General features: G+C 53.4%; 5 protein-coding genes across 5 annotated transcripts; 4 read left to right on the forward strand and 1 right to left on the reverse strand.

The window, feature by feature from the left end:
* Positions 1-583: 583 nt before the first annotated feature.
* On the forward strand, positions 584-3201 carry CGCS363_v012188 (uncharacterized protein; the record flags this gene model as incomplete). The annotated part of the gene is made up of 5 exons (XM_036644037.1): positions 584-768; positions 935-1208; positions 1258-1453; positions 1503-1709; positions 1766-3201. 5 exons carry the CDS (start codon positions 584-586, stop codon positions 3199-3201), a joined length of 2298 nt encoding a protein of 765 aa, XP_036490168.1.
* An 800-nt stretch (positions 3202-4001) lies between these two features.
* Positions 4002-5069, forward strand: CGCS363_v012189 (Lysine acetyltransferase; the record flags this gene model as incomplete). Its single annotated transcript, XM_036644038.1, has 1 exon — positions 4002-5069. The coding sequence occupies one exon, from the start codon at positions 4002-4004 to the stop codon at positions 5067-5069; it is 1068 nt and encodes a 355-aa protein (XP_036490169.1).
* A 5570-nt stretch (positions 5070-10639) lies between these two features.
* Positions 10640-12309, forward strand: TEF (translation elongation factor EF-1 alpha; the record flags this gene model as incomplete). The annotated part of the gene is made up of 5 exons (XM_036644039.1): positions 10640-10778; positions 10834-10869; positions 10925-11023; positions 11139-12211; positions 12274-12309. 5 exons carry the CDS (start codon positions 10640-10642, stop codon positions 12307-12309), a joined length of 1383 nt encoding a protein of 460 aa, XP_036490733.1.
* A 631-nt stretch (positions 12310-12940) lies between these two features.
* CGCS363_v012191 (uncharacterized protein) lies at positions 12941-15579 on the reverse strand (the record flags this gene model as incomplete). The annotated part of the gene is made up of 3 exons (XM_036644040.1): positions 12941-14242; positions 14295-14563; positions 14619-15579. 3 exons carry the CDS (start codon positions 15577-15579, stop codon positions 12941-12943), a joined length of 2532 nt encoding a protein of 843 aa, XP_036490368.1.
* A 324-nt stretch (positions 15580-15903) lies between these two features.
* Positions 15904-16991, forward strand: nse3 (Non-structural maintenance of chromosome element 3; the record flags this gene model as incomplete). Its single annotated transcript, XM_036644041.1, has 4 exons — positions 15904-15933; positions 15989-16196; positions 16252-16383; positions 16444-16991. 4 exons carry the CDS (start codon positions 15904-15906, stop codon positions 16989-16991), a joined length of 918 nt encoding a protein of 305 aa, XP_036490732.1.
* Between the last annotated feature and the right edge of the window lie 66 nt (positions 16992-17057).

Consider the following 17057-nt stretch of genomic DNA (forward strand, 5'->3'; position numbering starts at 1 on the left):
ATTTAAATTCAGCCGCCTCTTGAGTGGCTTTGTATCATTTTGCTCCAGAGATCTAGACCGCTGAGTTGGTCCCGAAATTCGTAGGACGACCAGGATCAACCCCAAGCAGGAAAGAGCTTGTTTCCTTTTCGTGCCACGAGCTGAGGCTTTCATGTGTATCACGGGACCTTACTGTGTCGCTGATTGGTAGATTCGAGCAGAATAAGCAATATTCGCTACATTCACCCTTCTCCCCTGTCTCACGCACCCCTCCTTACGGTTCCCCTGCCCTGCGAAAAAATCATGGGAAGGTCGGGTCTGCAGTCTGGCCTGGTCAGGGTCTTTGAGGGCCGCTCCCTCTCGTTGGGATTGCGCTTCTTTAGCTAGTGCCCCCCGAGGCTCATGAACAAGGTGCCATTATCGCCGAACTTCCCGTCGTAGCCTGTTTGAAGACCTGTAACTTGGAGTCCTTCAAGATGCGATTTTCTTGATCAAGATACGATTTAGAGTCTTTCGCTCATCGTCAAAGATTGCTTGTTCTCTTAGTTCCCGCTTCCGAAACACCAAGCTTTTGCGCCAAGCCTCGCCGGCATGCAGCGGCGCCATGCACAAGAGGCCCTCTTTGAACACGGCTGTCGTGTTTCGTACGCCTTCTTGGGACCGCGTCGATGGGAGCCCCACGACGGTTTCCAGCCCAAGTACGATCTGGAATCCTCATGATGAAGTGATTCGGCGCTTTTCCGACCCAGCCAAGGACGGTGATGTCCGAGCTAGTGGGGCGAAGTACGAGTGAGTGACCCTGAGCGTAGCTCTATTTACATAGACGCTCCAAAATGTGTTGGTACACATATTGCAGAGGCAGCAACAGGGTTTCCCAGAGTTATCAGGAAAACTAGCCTCCGTAGACGAAGCGCAAAGTTCAGCACGTACAACGGACTACTGACGATTATTCTAGAAAGGCTGAAGCATCATACACGGCGGCTGTCCTGTCACTCCAGAAGCTCCTCAAGGACGAAGGCGGTATCGCAGCCACAAGCCAAGATGGGAAACAGGAGTTGTCTATGGTTGCAAAGCAGCTTCAACAAGCAAAGGAGGGTACTCTGGACAAGAAGAAAATGTCCAGATTCGTCAAATCGTTGGATCACTACCAAGGTGTCTTTGACATCCTCTCCCAAGCCGACTTCTCAGGCTTGCCCTTGATATGGGGCGGCATAAAGCTCGTCTTGCTTGTAAGGGAACCGTATCATGTATTCAGAGATAGTTTCTAACATGCCGCAGATGTCCAAAACCAGTTCCGATACTCTTTCCAAGGTTTTCGAGGTCATTATCGACATCGGTCGAAGTTTAGAACGGATCAGGGGATATGCGATGCTCTACGCGACCCCACGGATAACAGAGTTTACTGTCGAGCTCTACGAAGCTGTCGCAGAGTTTCTGGAGAAGGTCATCACTGATTTCAAAAAGAGCCCTTTCAGTGAGCAGAATGGAACATGGATTCGAGACAACGACTGACTCATAAGCAGGAAGAGCGATGGTGGACCTTCTGCAGCCTTTTGAAGTACGGTACGGTGATCTTTTGACGAAGATGAGAAAGGTTCAGCAGGAGATCAAAGACGATGCGGATCTTTGTATGCACGTTAGACACATGCAAGTGTGGTCAAGTCATTCGATGGCTCATTACCGAAGGGATCTTCCGATGCAAAGACATCAGATGTACCAGGGCTTTAAAGGTTTGTTCGTCAAGGTTTCGGATTTACACATATATGCTAACAGTATGAAGCCATAGCCGAGGACCCGAACGCCGCGATTTTCGAAGCAATCAGGAAGAACCTTTTCCGGGGATTCGAGCTAGAGGCCGGATACCACCAGGAGCTAGAGTCCACATATAAGACGACAACTTCAAAGGCATGGATAGAGTGGTTCAAGTTGGAGCAGAAATATGTTCCATCAGGCTACTCCCACGAGACCAAGATCATCCAGGCCGAGTGCGATGCCCCGGATCCCCAGCATGCCTTGATTTGGAAGAAGCAGCAGCGCACGTTCGCCTCACATGTCCCCTCCGCATATCTCATATGGACCCGCGGCATGACCGCGCAGTCGGCTATAGCCTCCCTGGTTCACCAGATACTCTTCCAGAAAACGGAGGTGATGGCCCAGGCGAGCCTGGACCTGGACCAGTTTAAAGAAGCCAACAACTCTCCACGTGCCCTCTGGAAGTTCTTCACACACCTAGTGACAATTCTCGGTGGGTGCATGGTGTACATCACCATTGGATCGGTCGGCAAACACGAAGCTGCTATCGTGAAGAAGTTTGTTGCGATGGCCAAGACTTGGGACGGGCCGGCCATTAACGTCACGTTGATCCATCCTTTCAGCGACGACTTTGCAAAGACAGAGGATGTTATCAATCTGGACGACAAGTATGATGTACATCCGTCTCTTACGACGACTGATGCCATGCATCATGTCCTGGTTCTGGAGCTCAACGAAGGCAAAAAGGTGTCTGAAACCATCCAAAGTCTGCTTTGGGAGACTGTTTGGAGAGAAGTTCGTTATGCCGTGATTGGTATTGCCTTTAATCAGGTGGTAGAGCATATACAGAGCGCGGTTAAGAAAGTAGCAGACGTGGCGAGACAAACAGACGCCAGAAGCAGCGAGCATGATGAGTTTCGAGAACGGCGGGAGAGGAGGGCGAAGAAACTATTTACTAACACTGACGCAAAGCACTGGAATGCTGCTGTATCAGTGTGGACGGGGAACAAGTGGTCTATGGACGCTCTGCGGGAGCAAATCCAAAGACACATCGATATTGTCGACATACATCTGCCGGCAGACATCAAGGCGGGCTTGAAGGAGAAGCTGGATTTGCTCCTGTTCGATGATGAGACGGAGCTTGAGCCGCGGCCGCTTACAGAAAGTCAAAGGATGTCGATATGGGATGAACTGCAAAACGCTATTAGACCTGGTACCCAGGTCATGTTTTGCAGTCAGATCGAGGAATTACTGTCCGCAGTCCTGGAGGATTATCGGATGGAGGGTCCCGAAAAAGAGGGCGAGGCCAAGACCCTGTTTGTGTATCTCGCCAAGACGTGTTTTGCGAAGAGCGGTCGATGGAAGAACACCTTCTCAGAGGATAAGAATCTGGTAGCGGACGGGATTACGAAGGCGATCGAAATTGGGTTCCAGCATCTTGTCGAGGCTTTTGCTTCAGGAGGATCCTGAGGTGAGGGGAAATACCGGATGTAATCAAGCGATGAGGTTATAATCATGCTGCAAAGAAAGTTTCTTGAGGAGTCTTCGCAAGACTTGACACAGGAGGAAAGAAACACCTGATGACCTGAAGATATTGGCGACAAGAGTGTCGAGGACAGACCTTAGAAAGCAATCGGCTATGTGTGACTAGTAATGAGTTTGGTCAACGCGAAGCTGGTTCCCTTCTGAGCATCACCCCGGTCACACTCTCAGTTTTATTGGCCCGAAGCACACTCAAAATGAGGCTGCAACAAGCCACAACTATGCAAACAACGGGGGGATATGCGTTCTTTTTTTCTCATCTCCTCTGGCTTGCTGCACCTCGTGGGACAGGTCTCCGATTTCGCGCAGTCGTATTGGTGGTGGTGAAGTGTGGGATCGCAGCTCGACTGAAGGGTGTGGTTCTAGGATACCCCAGCTCTCGAGCTGCTGCCACAGTGGGGTACACGCCCCCTAACCCCGCCGTGGGAGGTCCCCTGGCTCTTACAAAGCCCGCTAGAGAGCCCGCGATCTGCGATCCTTGAACTACTGCCAGGTTGACTTCACTTCAGCTTTACTGCATGCGCATTGTCTACATTGAAAGCGGTTTGTTTTTTGCGACTCTGAGTTCGCATCTTCAGGAAATTCTCATCAGGTCTGAGAGTCGGTTGTCCTAGCTGAAACGCAGCCACCGAAGCGTACCTGCAACCTCACCTTTACCCCACGGCCATAAACCTCTCACCAAACCGTTCCACGACCGACCCTCATCTACAGCCTCAAGCATTCTCAACATGGCCGACCTCGTCACGACCCAGGCCAGCTCCGAGAAGAACGTACAGTTCGGCTCCGCGACCCCGGCACAGCGTGACGCCGCATGGCGCCTCAACGGCGTCTCTTGGGCCCCGCCCATGTCCCTCGAGGCGTACATCACCCGTGAGACCGCGCTCTCCAAGACGAAGCTCTCGGAAAACTGCACCTATTACGTCCTCTTCGACCCCGCCGACCCGCAGCACATCATCTCCTCCTGCGAAGCAACCGCCAAGACTCTCTTCGTCCGCGACGCCCTCGGAGCCTTCCGTGAGGAGAAGGCCTACGCTATCGCTTCCGTGTACACGAACCCGTCTCACCGAGGCCACGGCATGGCTACGCTTCTCCTGAGCAAGCTCAAGGAAGCTATGGATACCGACTCCAAGGCGAGCGTTCTCTACAGCGACATCGGAACGGTGTACTACGCGCAGCTCGGCTGGACGGTCTATCCCTCGCTCCAGGTGTCGTTGATCCCAGATGATGCGTCGGGGTTGCAGCCCACGCCGCCAGAGGGCGTGCGATACCTCGCCGCGGACGAGGTCCCCGCCTTCTGTGACAAGGACGTCGCCCTGCTCAGGAAGAAGTTTGAGGATCTGCCCGCGGACGGCAGGCCTCACATCGCGTTTGCGCCGTCGGCGGCGCAGATCACCTGGCACTTCACCAGGGACGGCTTCATGGCGAAGGAGCTCGCCAAGCGGGAGGTGGTCAACCGCGGGGCCGTCACGGCGGATGGCAAGGCCTGGGTCTACTGGGACCACGACTTCCGCGAGAAGAAGCTCAAAGTGCTCCGCGTGGCGGGAGACCCTCAGGCTGATGTGACTGCGCTGCTGCATGCCGCGGTGCTGGAAGCCTCGAACTGGGGGTTGGCCAAGGTGCTGGTATGGAACCCGGACGACGGTGTCGCGGCGTCGGCGAAGAAGGTGAGTGATCGTACTGATGGTGCTGTGAGGGTTGTTTTTGATGAGAGGTTGGACGGGAGTATCCCTAGCTTGCGGTGGAAGGGCGAGGGGGAGGCTGTGTGGGAGGATAATGAGTACTATGCATGGTGCTAGACTGGGCGTTTAGACAGTAATCAGGAATAAAGGATGATAATAATTCGGCAGTCCATATGCTCCCATAGATGATGAAACTGACTTGTCAGTGCTTATCGAAGAACAAAACGCGGGGCAAAACAGCCTCAGCAGCAGCGGCACCGGTCAAAGCAGGCAGGAGCAGAAGCAGGCTGATGGCAGCAAACAAAACCAAGGCGGGCGTGTTGTTCAATGTGCTGGGGGAAGTCAGGAAGTGATGCTGCCGCCAACGCCTGATCGTTCTCTAGCCTGATATACGAAATGGGAAGTGATCTGAAATGGCTCTAGCAATATGGGTCGCGCAAGATACCCATTCGCCATCTTTTTGGACATGCTGGACTGCATTCTTACATAGAGCATAGCGTTAGAGCGGGAGAAGCGAAGCCAAGGAGTCACGTACAGTGATCTTGTACTACCTGGTCGGATACCGAAGCAATCTGCAGATTCAATGGCAGAACAAGAACAAATTCTGAGCTAATGTGGAGTCATTGGGGAGGGCAAGGAAGCAAAGAAGCTAAGCAAATCAGGAATTCAAGCAAGCAAAGTAAATAAACAGTGAATGCAGGTCGAGAGTGCACATAGGCAGTGCGAATAGTGGATATGGGCAGAGAGGGAAGGGTCAGCGGCGAAGGTCTGGTGAATTGAAAGGAAGCAGCTGCTCTAGGTGAAAATCTAGATTGAGGGGACTATTAAAAGGCAGACCCCCTGCTAGGATTTACTCCCAAATCCATCGCAATGATGTGTTTGCTCTCTCAACTTACCTTCTATCAACGCAATAAACCCATCACCCACCACCAAGGCCTATAAAAATCCAGAATGGGACTGGGATGGAGTCTTGGCCGGCTTTGAGGCCAGTAAGACCTCTTTATGCTGTCAATCCTAGATGAAATTAGTTACTAAATTAAAAGCAGTAGACAAGGCGAGAAAAGAGTGGGAAAATCAGACGCCTGAGTATCAGGAAAAAAGGAGTCGGTTTGTCCCTTGCTCGAAGCTCGAGTGCTTAAGTAGAGGCTGCTGCGTTAGTAACGCTTGAAGAACTCTGAATGCCTTCATTGACACTGAGTAGAAAGGCATGGCTTGGGCTTACCGCCGAGGAGCAGAGCAAGAAACTTGCGGTAAGCATCACGGTATGCCTCTCACGACCACCCCTAAACTCAAGCCATCATTATCTATGAGGTTTATGTTGAGGAAGTTTCATAGCCCACCCTATAAGAGGGTTCACAGTAGATAAATCCAGTAAGAGCACTTCGGCCGGTGCTTCGTCCAGTAAGAAGATCGCAGTAATCTATGAGGTTTATTATTCCGCCATTTTGCAGTCACAGACATCAAACAGATGTAGAGAGAAAGGAACTTCAAACCGAGATGCATGAGCGTTGCGAGCGGCTTGTGAAGGAGAGAAACCCCGAGCAAGGCTCCAAAGAGTCGAAGTGACGCTTGGATGCCATAACGACATAAAGAAGTCGTGACGAGCTCGCTAACTGAATTACAAGCTCATGAGGCTATTATGGTGAGATACCTTGGCTTCGGTAGGAGGTGCGGGCGCTTCCTAGGGAGAAAAGGCGAGTAGAAGCAGGGAGGAAAGCAAAGAAGGAAAGCAGGGAGGAAAGCCGGGGCGGACAATCAAGGAGGCCAAGCGGTGAATGTGAGACGGAAGGCAAACAGTGAATGAAAGCAAGGAGGGACGGTCGGCGTCGAAGGCTTCGTAGGATATAAAAGGCAGGCTCTAGGTGAGTTCCGACATGGAGGGAACAAGTCAAAAAGCAGACCACCAACAAGCACTTAATCCCAAACATACGGCAGCTGGATTTTCTCTTCGATTCCCTTCTTCCAGAACCATCATCAATAATTATGGCCCCTAAGAAAAACCAGAATCCAGAATGGACTGGCTCAGAAGCCGACTGGGATTCCGGTAAGTCATGTGCATGAAAGATCTCTGGTCGTTTGAGCTGGATGAGATTACCTGCTGACGGGAATGCAGTCTTGACGGTAAAGGAACCGTGGAACGAACAGACGCGTGAATGGCAGGAAAAGAAGAGTCAGTACATCCCTCACTCAAAGACTGGATGTTCAATTTGCTAATCAATACTGCAGTGGCCGAGTGGGGTTCGTGTTGCGCTATGCCTTAGCTGTTGGAACGTTGACTGACGAATAGTGTTGCAGAGGTTTTGTCGAAGCAGGCCTTGATAGACCCCCAGGCGAGGAGGGAGCAGGAGGCTGAGGAGAAGGTCAAGGAGGAGGCCGCGGCGTAAGTGACGCTCGGAGAACTGTGGAATCCTCCATTTTAACATTGATTAGAAAGTCAAAGCCGCCTGAGCCTACCGCTGAGGAGCAGAGCAAGAAACTTACTGTAAGTCAAGTTGGACGGACCTCTTGCCGTCACCTCTGAACCTGTCCATCAAGAAAGAAAGCTGACTTGTAGGTAGGAGCTTCACGCCCGGATGGAGGAACGCATCAAACGGCTTGTGGAAGAGAGATACCCTGAGCAAGGTCCTAAAGAGTCGAAGTGAGGAGGGGCCGCTACTGTCTACATCGTGCTACGAGGGCATGTCACTGTAGCGTTCGTCAAAACGCACAGACGGTGGGGGCGGATCGTATATGGAAGGATGCAAGGAGCCAAGGCACTTGAGAACTTGAAGAGCTCTATCCTCAGCGGGCTTGGGTTGTTGCAGGGGTTCATTTCGTTAGGGTAAGCTGGCTTGTTTTTTGTTTTTTAATGAGACGGCCTACTTTACCTATGCCAGAGCAAGTACTTTTCCTATGGATACACGCCTTACTATCTATGCTTTACTATCGTCGTTACTATTGCCGTCGTTATTACTGTTGTCTTCGTCTTCGTCTTCGTCGTTGTCGTTGTCGTCGTCGTCGTTATTAGTGATTTGAGTATTCAAGAAGTATACAGGAAAAATGGGCGGTTTCTTTCCGGTTAAACAAAGTCGTGAACAACCTCTCTAGGAAACTTACATTATCCAGGGGGAAAGGTTCGACGAGGGGATAAATCTCACCCTATGGCCTGTCACAGCAGGAGCCAAGCTTGGACGAGGTTGCCGTGAGTTAGTTCCGGGCCTGGCCGGCCCAGTGGGCCGTGTCTTGGTTGGACTAGATCACGTGGTGCGATCGGGACGGTCCCGGGTGGGGCCGTCTTCGACGTCACTCATCGGACTCCCCATCTGGGCAATGTAAACACTGGTAAACAAAATTCCATGCTGTCTCGAACGCCAGCTCAAAAGGAATCAGAAGAATGAAGTTGCGCAAACTTTGATATTCAAGATCACGTGGCTGCAGCACATGTCTCATATTCTTATCTTATCTTAGAAAGGGATTACCCCTCACTTGTTGCTTTGTCCCACGACGGCACTGGACGGCTTGGACTCGAAGAAAGCGGTCAGCTTCAAGTAGACGCCAAATCTGGGCGATCCCACAAACCGCACCAGGAATTCGCTTCCTATCGGATTGTTATTCGGTTTCATGAGATTGGGACAGAGTAGAAGAAATAGTCCTGGAGGTCCGGCGCCATGGCAACGTGCATCATGCAATGCTACTGCCCCTCTAAAAGGGAAAAATTCATGTCCCCTGGTCGGGCGGCGCAGGCGCTTAATGTGCTGCACGTCACCCTGGCCTGGATCTCTGTTCTGCTTGCTTCTTGCCACCCCCCGGTCTGCCCTCCTCGCGAGTGAAAGAGCATCGACCAGAATTTTTTTTTTTTTTTGCTGTCCCTTTCGCTTCTGTGAGGAACCCCGCATAGCCAGCTGCCCGCCAAACCCACCGCCGACCGCGCCCATCAGCAACATTTTCGGACTTATGCGTCTTCGGTGTGAGCCAGGGTGTGGTCGGCGTGCGGTCATAAGGGGGCGAGGCGCTAGGGGGTTCTGGTCTTGCAGGACGTCGTCACAAGCATTTGCGTATCTCGAGGCCGTGCAGTCTGTCACTAGGAAGACGATCTCGAGTTTTCCATGGTATTTAGGCCGAAGGATAGCAGACACAGGGGCCCCAGGCAAGGACAGGCCTCACGGAGCAGCCTTGGAGTTTTGGGAGGATGGACCATGATGTCTGTCGCACTCTGCCGCAGACCGCAGCGGTACCAGCGCCAGAGAGCCAGCCGTAGCAGTGCCAGAGGTGCCAAAGCAGCGCCAAAATCCCTACGTGACTCATGCCGAAGAAGAGTTGGGCTCAGACCTGGGACGCACTGCCAACTGGGGGTTCCAGGTTGGGCTGCGCGGCAACCTTGCTGACTGACAGGGATTAGGAGGGGTGGAGGGGCAGAATTGGCGGCCATGGGAGCCTTATCGCCGCACAAGTACATCCAAGTCTCTCAAACGTAGCAGCTGGCATATGGGACAAAGCACGAGAGGGAAAAAAAAATTGTGTGTGTGTGTGTGTGTGTGTGTGTGTGTGTGTGCTGCGTGTCTGGAGCGCGCGCGGTCTGAGACGGCAAAGGGGGAGGGAGAAGGTCAAGGACCACAAACGGCTGGACGAGGTCGATCGGAAGGACTGTGAGGTGAGGTGGCCAAACTGCAGGACGACCCTAGTCGCCCCTCCTTCCCGTAAGACGACACGGGCAACTAGCTCCCGACCTGAAAATTCATCGTGATGGATTTGTTTTTGGCCAGAGAGGAGCCGGTCAATTGACATCACCTCTTGGATCTGCGGCGGAAAGTCTGGAGCTCCCTGGAGTGGGGGCTGAGAAGGGAAGGTGAGGCCACTGAACAGCTGCGGCAGCACGCTACCGTAGCTGCCCGTTTGCAAGGTGTTGCCCCGCGAACAGCGGTCGAGAAATTGCCCCTCCAACTTTTTTTTTTCTTGGTGCCCCTCGTCTGTGATATCATGGGCTATGAAGGTCCTTGTCGCGCGACTCACAATTAAACATCAGGGTCGGGCAGGAGCAGCCGTACACATGTTGAAACCGAAAGAAGTCCAAGACCTGCCAGATTCTCTATTCACAAGTTGCCAGGGGAAGGCGCGCTTCAATACCGCTCTTTCGTAGATGGTCTTCTCAAGGTGAGGTAGGAGGTTGCCTTGGTGGGGTCGGTCGAGTGGCGGGGTGGTACGTGAGAGGGACAACCCAGCTACGCCTCAGAGGTACCTCTTCGAGAACTCACACAAAAAGGACGCAAACAACCAATCAGAACTCGCAATTTCATCTGAAAATAAATAAAAAAAATCGCTGGCGTGTGGTACAATTCTAGGGCATTCATCTGCGAGCGGTACTGGACCCACTCTGCCCCGCCGCAAGACTTTTCAACCCCTCCTAGAGCGCCCACCTCACCCTCGTCCACCTCAGACACAAACTTTTCCCCTCCTCTATCCACCACAACCATCCATCTCCATCCCACCCATCCTTTAAAAACTCTTCCACCCCTCACAACTTCTCATCGTCTTCTTTCTTTCTCTCTTCGTCTAGCATACCACACGGAAAGTGTACCTGCAAAGTGAGTTTCCCTCCACAGTATCTTGGTTCGCGACATCATCGCGGGGTCAACAGCTACTGACATTTCCTTTCTCTCAACAGCTTTTTCACATACCACACATAACTTCTTCGATCCAATACCATCAAAATGGGTAAGGAGGACAAGACTCACATCAACGTCGTCGTCATCGGCCACGTCGACTCTGGCAAGTCGACCACCACTGGTCACTTGATCTACCAGTGCGGTGGTATCGACAAGCGTACCATCGAGAAGTTCGAGAAGGAGGGTAAGTCACAACCACACATTCAACCTCATCAGAACAATAAACTAACTTCTCCAAGCCGCCGAGTTGGGCAAGGGGTCTTTCAAATATGCCTGTTGGACCCACTTTTTATTCCCCCGTAATGCTGCCGGAATACTGATTGTTTCTAGGGGTTCTTGACAAGCTCAAGGCCGAGCGTGAGCGTGGTATCACCATCGACATTGCCCTCTGGAAGTTCGAGACTCCCAAGTACTATGTCACCGTCATTGGTATGTCTGGCTTTCTTGCGCTGAAAATTGGCTCTCCGAAAACCTCTTTGTGGATGGGTGCAATTATTCGGCGGGCAAATTGCTCAAAAGGCACACGAACTGACACATCACTCAGACGCTCCCGGTCACCGTGACTTCATCAAGAACATGATCACTGGTACTTCCCAGGCCGACTGCGCTATCCTCATTATCGCTGCCGGTACTGGTGAGTTCGAGGCTGGTATCTCCAAGGATGGCCAGACCCGTGAGCACGCTCTGCTCGCCTACACCCTGGGTGTCAAGCAGCTCATCGTCGCCATCAACAAGATGGACACCACCAAGTGGTCTGAGGACCGTTACCAGGAGATCATCAAGGAGACCTCCAACTTCATCAAGAAGGTCGGCTACAACCCCAAGACCGTTGCCTTCGTCCCTATCTCCGGCTTCCACGGCGACAACATGCTTGCCCCCACCACCAACGCTTCTTGGTACAAGGGCTGGGAGAAGGAGGGCAAGGGTGGCAAGGTCACTGGCAAGACCCTCCTCGAGGCCATTGACTCCATCGAGCCCCCCAAGCGTCCCACCGACAAGCCCCTCCGTCTTCCCCTCCAGGATGTCTACAAGATCGGTGGTATTGGCACTGTGCCCGTCGGCCGTATCGAGACCGGTATCCTCAAGCCCGGCATGGTCGTCACCTTCGCTCCTGCCAACGTCACCACTGAAGTCAAGTCCGTCGAGATGCACCACGAGCAGCTTACCGAGGGTGTCCCCGGTGACAACGTTGGTTTCAACGTGAAGAACGTCTCCGTCAAGGACATTCGCCGTGGCAACGTTGCCGGTGACTCCAAGAACGACCCCCCTGCCGGCGCTGCTTCCTTCAACGCCCAGGTTATCGTCCTCAACCACCCCGGTCAGGTCGGTGCTGGCTACGCCCCCGTCCTCGACTGCCACACTGCCCACATTGCCTGCAAGTTCTCCGAGATCCTCGAGAAGATTGACAGACGTACCGGCAAGTCCGTTGAGAACAACCCCAAGTTCATCAAGTCCGGTGACGCCGCCATCGTCAAGATGGTTCCCTCCAAGCCCATGTGCGTCGAGCCCTTCACCGACTACCCCCCTCTGGGCCGTTTCGCCGTCCGTGACATGCGTCAGACCGTCGCTGTCGGTGTCATCAAGTCCGTCGACAAGTCTGCTGGCGGTTCCGGCAAGGTATGTTCTCAAACACTCACCCCTCTTCGTCGTATGTCATCATCTAACACTCTCATCAACAGGTCACCAAGTCCGCTGCCAAGGCTGCCAAGAAATAAGTTACTTGACTCACCAGGGTTGGGTTCTGAGTTCTTCCGTGGCACACCAGCTATGGACACTCACTTCTACGGCTTTACGAATTCCCTTTGCGTGGCATGAGGACACATGATATGGCTCGGAGCACGAATATCGGGAGGAAGGATGGATGATTACGTCAAAAAACTTCTCATGATACGTGCTTAGTTAGCACAAAAATAGAGTCCTAGAAGTGATTCCCAAGTTAAAACTGCTGTGCCCCCTCGCCTGTGACCTGATGTCGTGATGCTTCTGTCGATGTTGTTTGACTGATGATTTCCAATGCGGTGAATCTCCGGTCGTGGTACTGTTGTCTTGACGTGCTGATCATTTTTGCCTCCCAACTCTTTCCCGCCTTGGGAAGTCTTTGTTGAGACGCCTGTTCGAGCTGTGTATGGCCCACTGCTGGTAAGTTGAGCTGGGATTGGCGCTGTCTGAATGAGTGATCAAGGCAGGCTTTTTCTGGGTTGGGGTCTTCTCTCAATCCCTCGAAAGATCAGGTACACATTGTTGCGAAAAAGGCGAATCATAAACTCTTGATGTTTTCTATAAGGCTTGTTCGTATGTTATACATAGAATACATATTACAGCTTGACTTTTACCATCCACTTCATCTTACATGCTGGTGTCCGAAACCTCTGGCTCTGCCACAGGCTCGGCAGCAGCTAACCTCCTTTGGTTCTCCGCCTCAGCATCGACCTCTCCCACCCACTTCACCACCTTGCCCTGAGCCAGGTCCTTGGCCAGGCTCAGGAAGCTCGCAGCATGGAGGTCTTGCTCCTCTGGGGGCAGAGATGGATCAGCAGGCTGCGCCTCGAGAACCATCTCTGCGCGCCGACCGCCGTGGTGGCCGGCCTGGACACTCGTGTACAGAAGCTTGTGCCCTTGGTAGTCTGCCTCCAGCGTGCGGCGCATCTCCAGACCCGCGAACATGTAATCCGTCGGTTCTGAGGGGTTCTTGATTGGCGGATTGAAGGGCGTGTCCGCGATGCGTATCATTGGGTGAGGGCCGAGCCGTCCCGCGAGGAGGTCGAGTTCGGCGGTGTCGATGTACTCGCGGAAGGGGGAGTCGTCGAGAGCAGAGGCGGACATGACCCTCAGATCGGACTGGGAGATGCGCAGATCGACGGGCTGATCCGGTATGGAGACGTCGGTGTGGTTTTGATCCGCGACCACGACGAGGCGCTTCGGGCATGAGTCCCACATGAGAGGCCCTTCTGGTAGGTCGTCGGGGATCGTGAGTTGCAGCTCGAGCAGGTCCGGACGACGAACAGGTCCGGACGAAGGCTTGACGGCATCGCTGGGCTTTTCGAGCTTTTGGATCCGGGTGAAGTCTCGGTTCTTGAAGGAATATTCAGGTTTTGACTCATGGATTGAAGGGAGGGCACGGAAGGTGAGGACGAGTGAGGTGGTGACGGGTTTGGACGAGTTGAGTCTTTCGGACAGGGCAGCGAGGCTGGCGGGAGGAGGGGAGGTGGGAGAGAAGATGTGTGGACTGGGATTCGCGGCAGCGGCCGCGTTGACGGCGTCAGCGTTCTTGTGCAGAATGTGACCGAAGCTGGCGGTGGTTGCGGTGTATGATTTGCTCCTCCTCTCGCGGAATTCCGACTCCGTCGGCGGTGCCTCGATGGGCTTTTGTAGGACGTCGCTCTGTTTCACTGAAATGTAGGGTTTAGGACGGGAGTCGCGGCCGACGGGTTTCGCCCAGCGAGACCACTGGGTCAACTTGTCCACCCACGAAAGCCTCTCGCGCCCAATCACCATGGGAATGTTTCGGCATGCAGTGTCTTTCGGACCCTTGAGGTGTACAGTTTCTTCTTTGGGCCAGAGCGCGGTGAGCAGGAGACGTCGAACGACGTCGGCACGGCGTTCTTGGCCTCTTTGCTCGGGCCCGTCGCGGAACCATGCCACTTCGATCTGATTCTTCTGGTCAGTACAGTCGCCTTTACGGTTGGCAATGACAACCCACAATCTTTTCTTGGGGCCTGTGAGTGATCAAGGTGCTCGTGAGCTGGCCTAGATGCTCCAAAAGCGTGACGGTCTCGTCATCATTAGGGACCCAAAAGACGTCGTCGATGGTTTGAACAACCGTATCCTTGGCCGCCTGTTCTAATTCCTTCATGATAGTGTCTGTCTTCGCCTTTGTAGCGATGACCTTAATGCTTGATTGCCCGATAAGAATCTTCTCTTCGGCATCGAGATACGTCCTTCTGATGGCGTCGAGGCGCTTCTTTTCTCCTGTGATGGGTCAGTCGATGATCTGCTAGGCACGTGTCAGATAACCGTCACTTACTTGAAAGCATACGCAGGAATCTCGTGGCAATTCTGGGACTGAATACACCTTTACCATCGACGTACTCTCTGATCTGGAGGCCCCAGGCCTCCGTCAACAGAGTCAATCCTATTCTTTCCTTGGGCGACCCAGTAATCTTGAGCTTTCGTAACGGCGCCCAAGGCTCGCATTTGGTGCCTCTTATAATGCTGTACATCGGCTGTTCCTTGCGTTCAGAGCTCTTCAGAGCAGTCTTGCTCGCAACCAGAAGATAAGCCTTCAGCTGAGAGACTGTGAAGCCCTTCAGCAGGTTCTGTAGCAGCTCATCAAACTCGTGCCTGTAGAGGATGGGGTCGCTGGGACGCAGCTCCTCAATGTTGGCCAGCGATTGCTCCTCTGTAAGCTCTTGCGCCTGTCTCTCCAAGTCTGCAGCAAGATTCACTTGCTCCTCTGCGGCCATGTGCTCGACGGGCAGCTTGCGGACGGCCCTATTCGAATCGCGCATGATGACCGCCCTAGCAACCTTGCCTAGCGCGTTGCCAGGAAGCACAGCATGCTTGAGTTTCACCACGCGGCCGCTCATTCTTCTGATGTCCCCTTTATCCTGCCATGTTTTCTTGAATAACAGAGGCCCATCTAGTTTCGCCGCGGGAGGCTCGTTCTCGTCCTTGCTACTCGATGCGATGTTGTCTTCTACAGGTGCGGGGTCTTGACGTCGTCCAATATGCTCGTCGAGACCACTTTTGACCTTGGATTGCTCTCGATTCCTTCCTGGTTTCTCTCCATCCTTCTCTTCTTTCTGTGTTTGCGAGTCCGCCTCGAGGCGATCCCATGCAGAATCGGGACTACTATAATGCCGTCGCTGGAGGAACTCGGATCGTAAAGGTGCCACTCGGTGGGAGCTGAGAGCCCTGGGGCGGTCGAGGAGTCGCAACTGGCATCGCAGGCATATACTTCGAGCAAGAACTGCTCGAGAAATCATTTGGAAGAAAGGCGCCCGCCAATGAAGGTTAGGGACAAGTGATTCGAGCCTTTGACGATTGTTCGGACATGACGAGCCAAAGCTCCCAAATTTTGCGACTGCAGCGGGCACCTGATAAGATAAGAGATTAGATAAGTGGATCGCGAAGTAAAGTGCGCCTGCCAAAATCGCGTCCCAGCGCGTCTAGATCATCATTTCGTGGCTAAACCTTCCGCAACGAATCGGATCTTCTTCGATTGCATTCTTGAAACGATATATACCTCCTGGGTGGGCTTGTGCGGATATACATGAATCTCATTCGGCTACATTATTCACGCAGACAGGATGCCTCCTACACAACGACGCAGAAGACAGGTATGCCCCGCGGCATGCACTGATGGCCAAAGAAGGCAAAGCTGACAATCAGCAGGTCGAAGACGAGTCTGAAGAAGAGGCCCCGGCACGTAGACAACGCCGCGCGCACGACGATTCCGAAGATGCAGAAGAATATGGGGATGAGGAGAACGGTGAGGCCGACGCCACCCCGGAGGATCAGCTTGCCAAGAAGTTGGTGCGCTATGTGCTTGCGTGCGAATTTTCACGAACTCCGATCCGCCGTGAGGGCATCAAGGAGCGAGGTAAAGAAAACCATCGTTTGGGCACGGCATCGATGGCAACTGACAGTTCTGCCAGTTCTTGGAGACCAGGGAAGATCATTCAGGAAAGTCTTCGACTTGGCGCAATCGCAGCTCCGGACAGTCTGGGGTATGGAGCTGCGAGAGCTGGCGGTTAAGGAAAAGTTTACAATGGCAGAGAAGCGCCAGGGTATGCCTACAGAATGCTCTCCAATTGTCTCTAGATCTGGCGAAAGCTAACGACTTGCAGCATTAAAATCCGGCTCCCAAGCCAAGACCACCTCCGGCGTCTTCGTCCTCTCCACGACACTCCCTGCCAAATACCGCACCTCCACGATTATCACACCTACAAAGGCACCCAGCGCCGAGAACGAGTCTTCGTATATTGGCTTCTACACCCTCATCATATCCATAATCATGCTGTCCAGCGGCGAGCTGTCCGACCAAAAGCTGCGGCGCTACCTCAACCGCGTCAACGCCGAAGCCAATGTCGCTGCGGAAAAGACAGAGGATATTCTTAAGCGGATGCAGGCCCAGGGCTATGTTGTCCGCAAGGTGCAGAAGAATCCGGCGTCACAGGCGAACGACGGTAGCGAGGATATCACCTGGCTCGTCGGGCCGCGGGGACAGGAGGAGATGGGTATCGATGGCGTCGCTGGTTTGGTGCGTACGGTATACGGGGAGCAGGCAGACGAATCGCTTGAGAGAAAGATAGGCGCCAGTTTGGGCATCCAAGGAGAGGATGGAGAGGGTGACGTGGACATGTCGGAGGCTCCAGAGCCGGGGCCGTCGCGATGATGGCCATGGGCACGAGTGGTGTAAGGACGTCTGTCGAAGAGGTTGTAAAGAATACCCAGTGGAACG

The sequence above is a fragment of the Colletotrichum siamense genome (genome assembly GCF_013390195.1).
Source record: "Colletotrichum siamense strain Cg363 chromosome Unknown KSG_Cg363_contig08, whole genome shotgun sequence".
NCBI classification, from domain to species: domain Eukaryota; kingdom Fungi; phylum Ascomycota; class Sordariomycetes; order Glomerellales; family Glomerellaceae; genus Colletotrichum; species Colletotrichum siamense.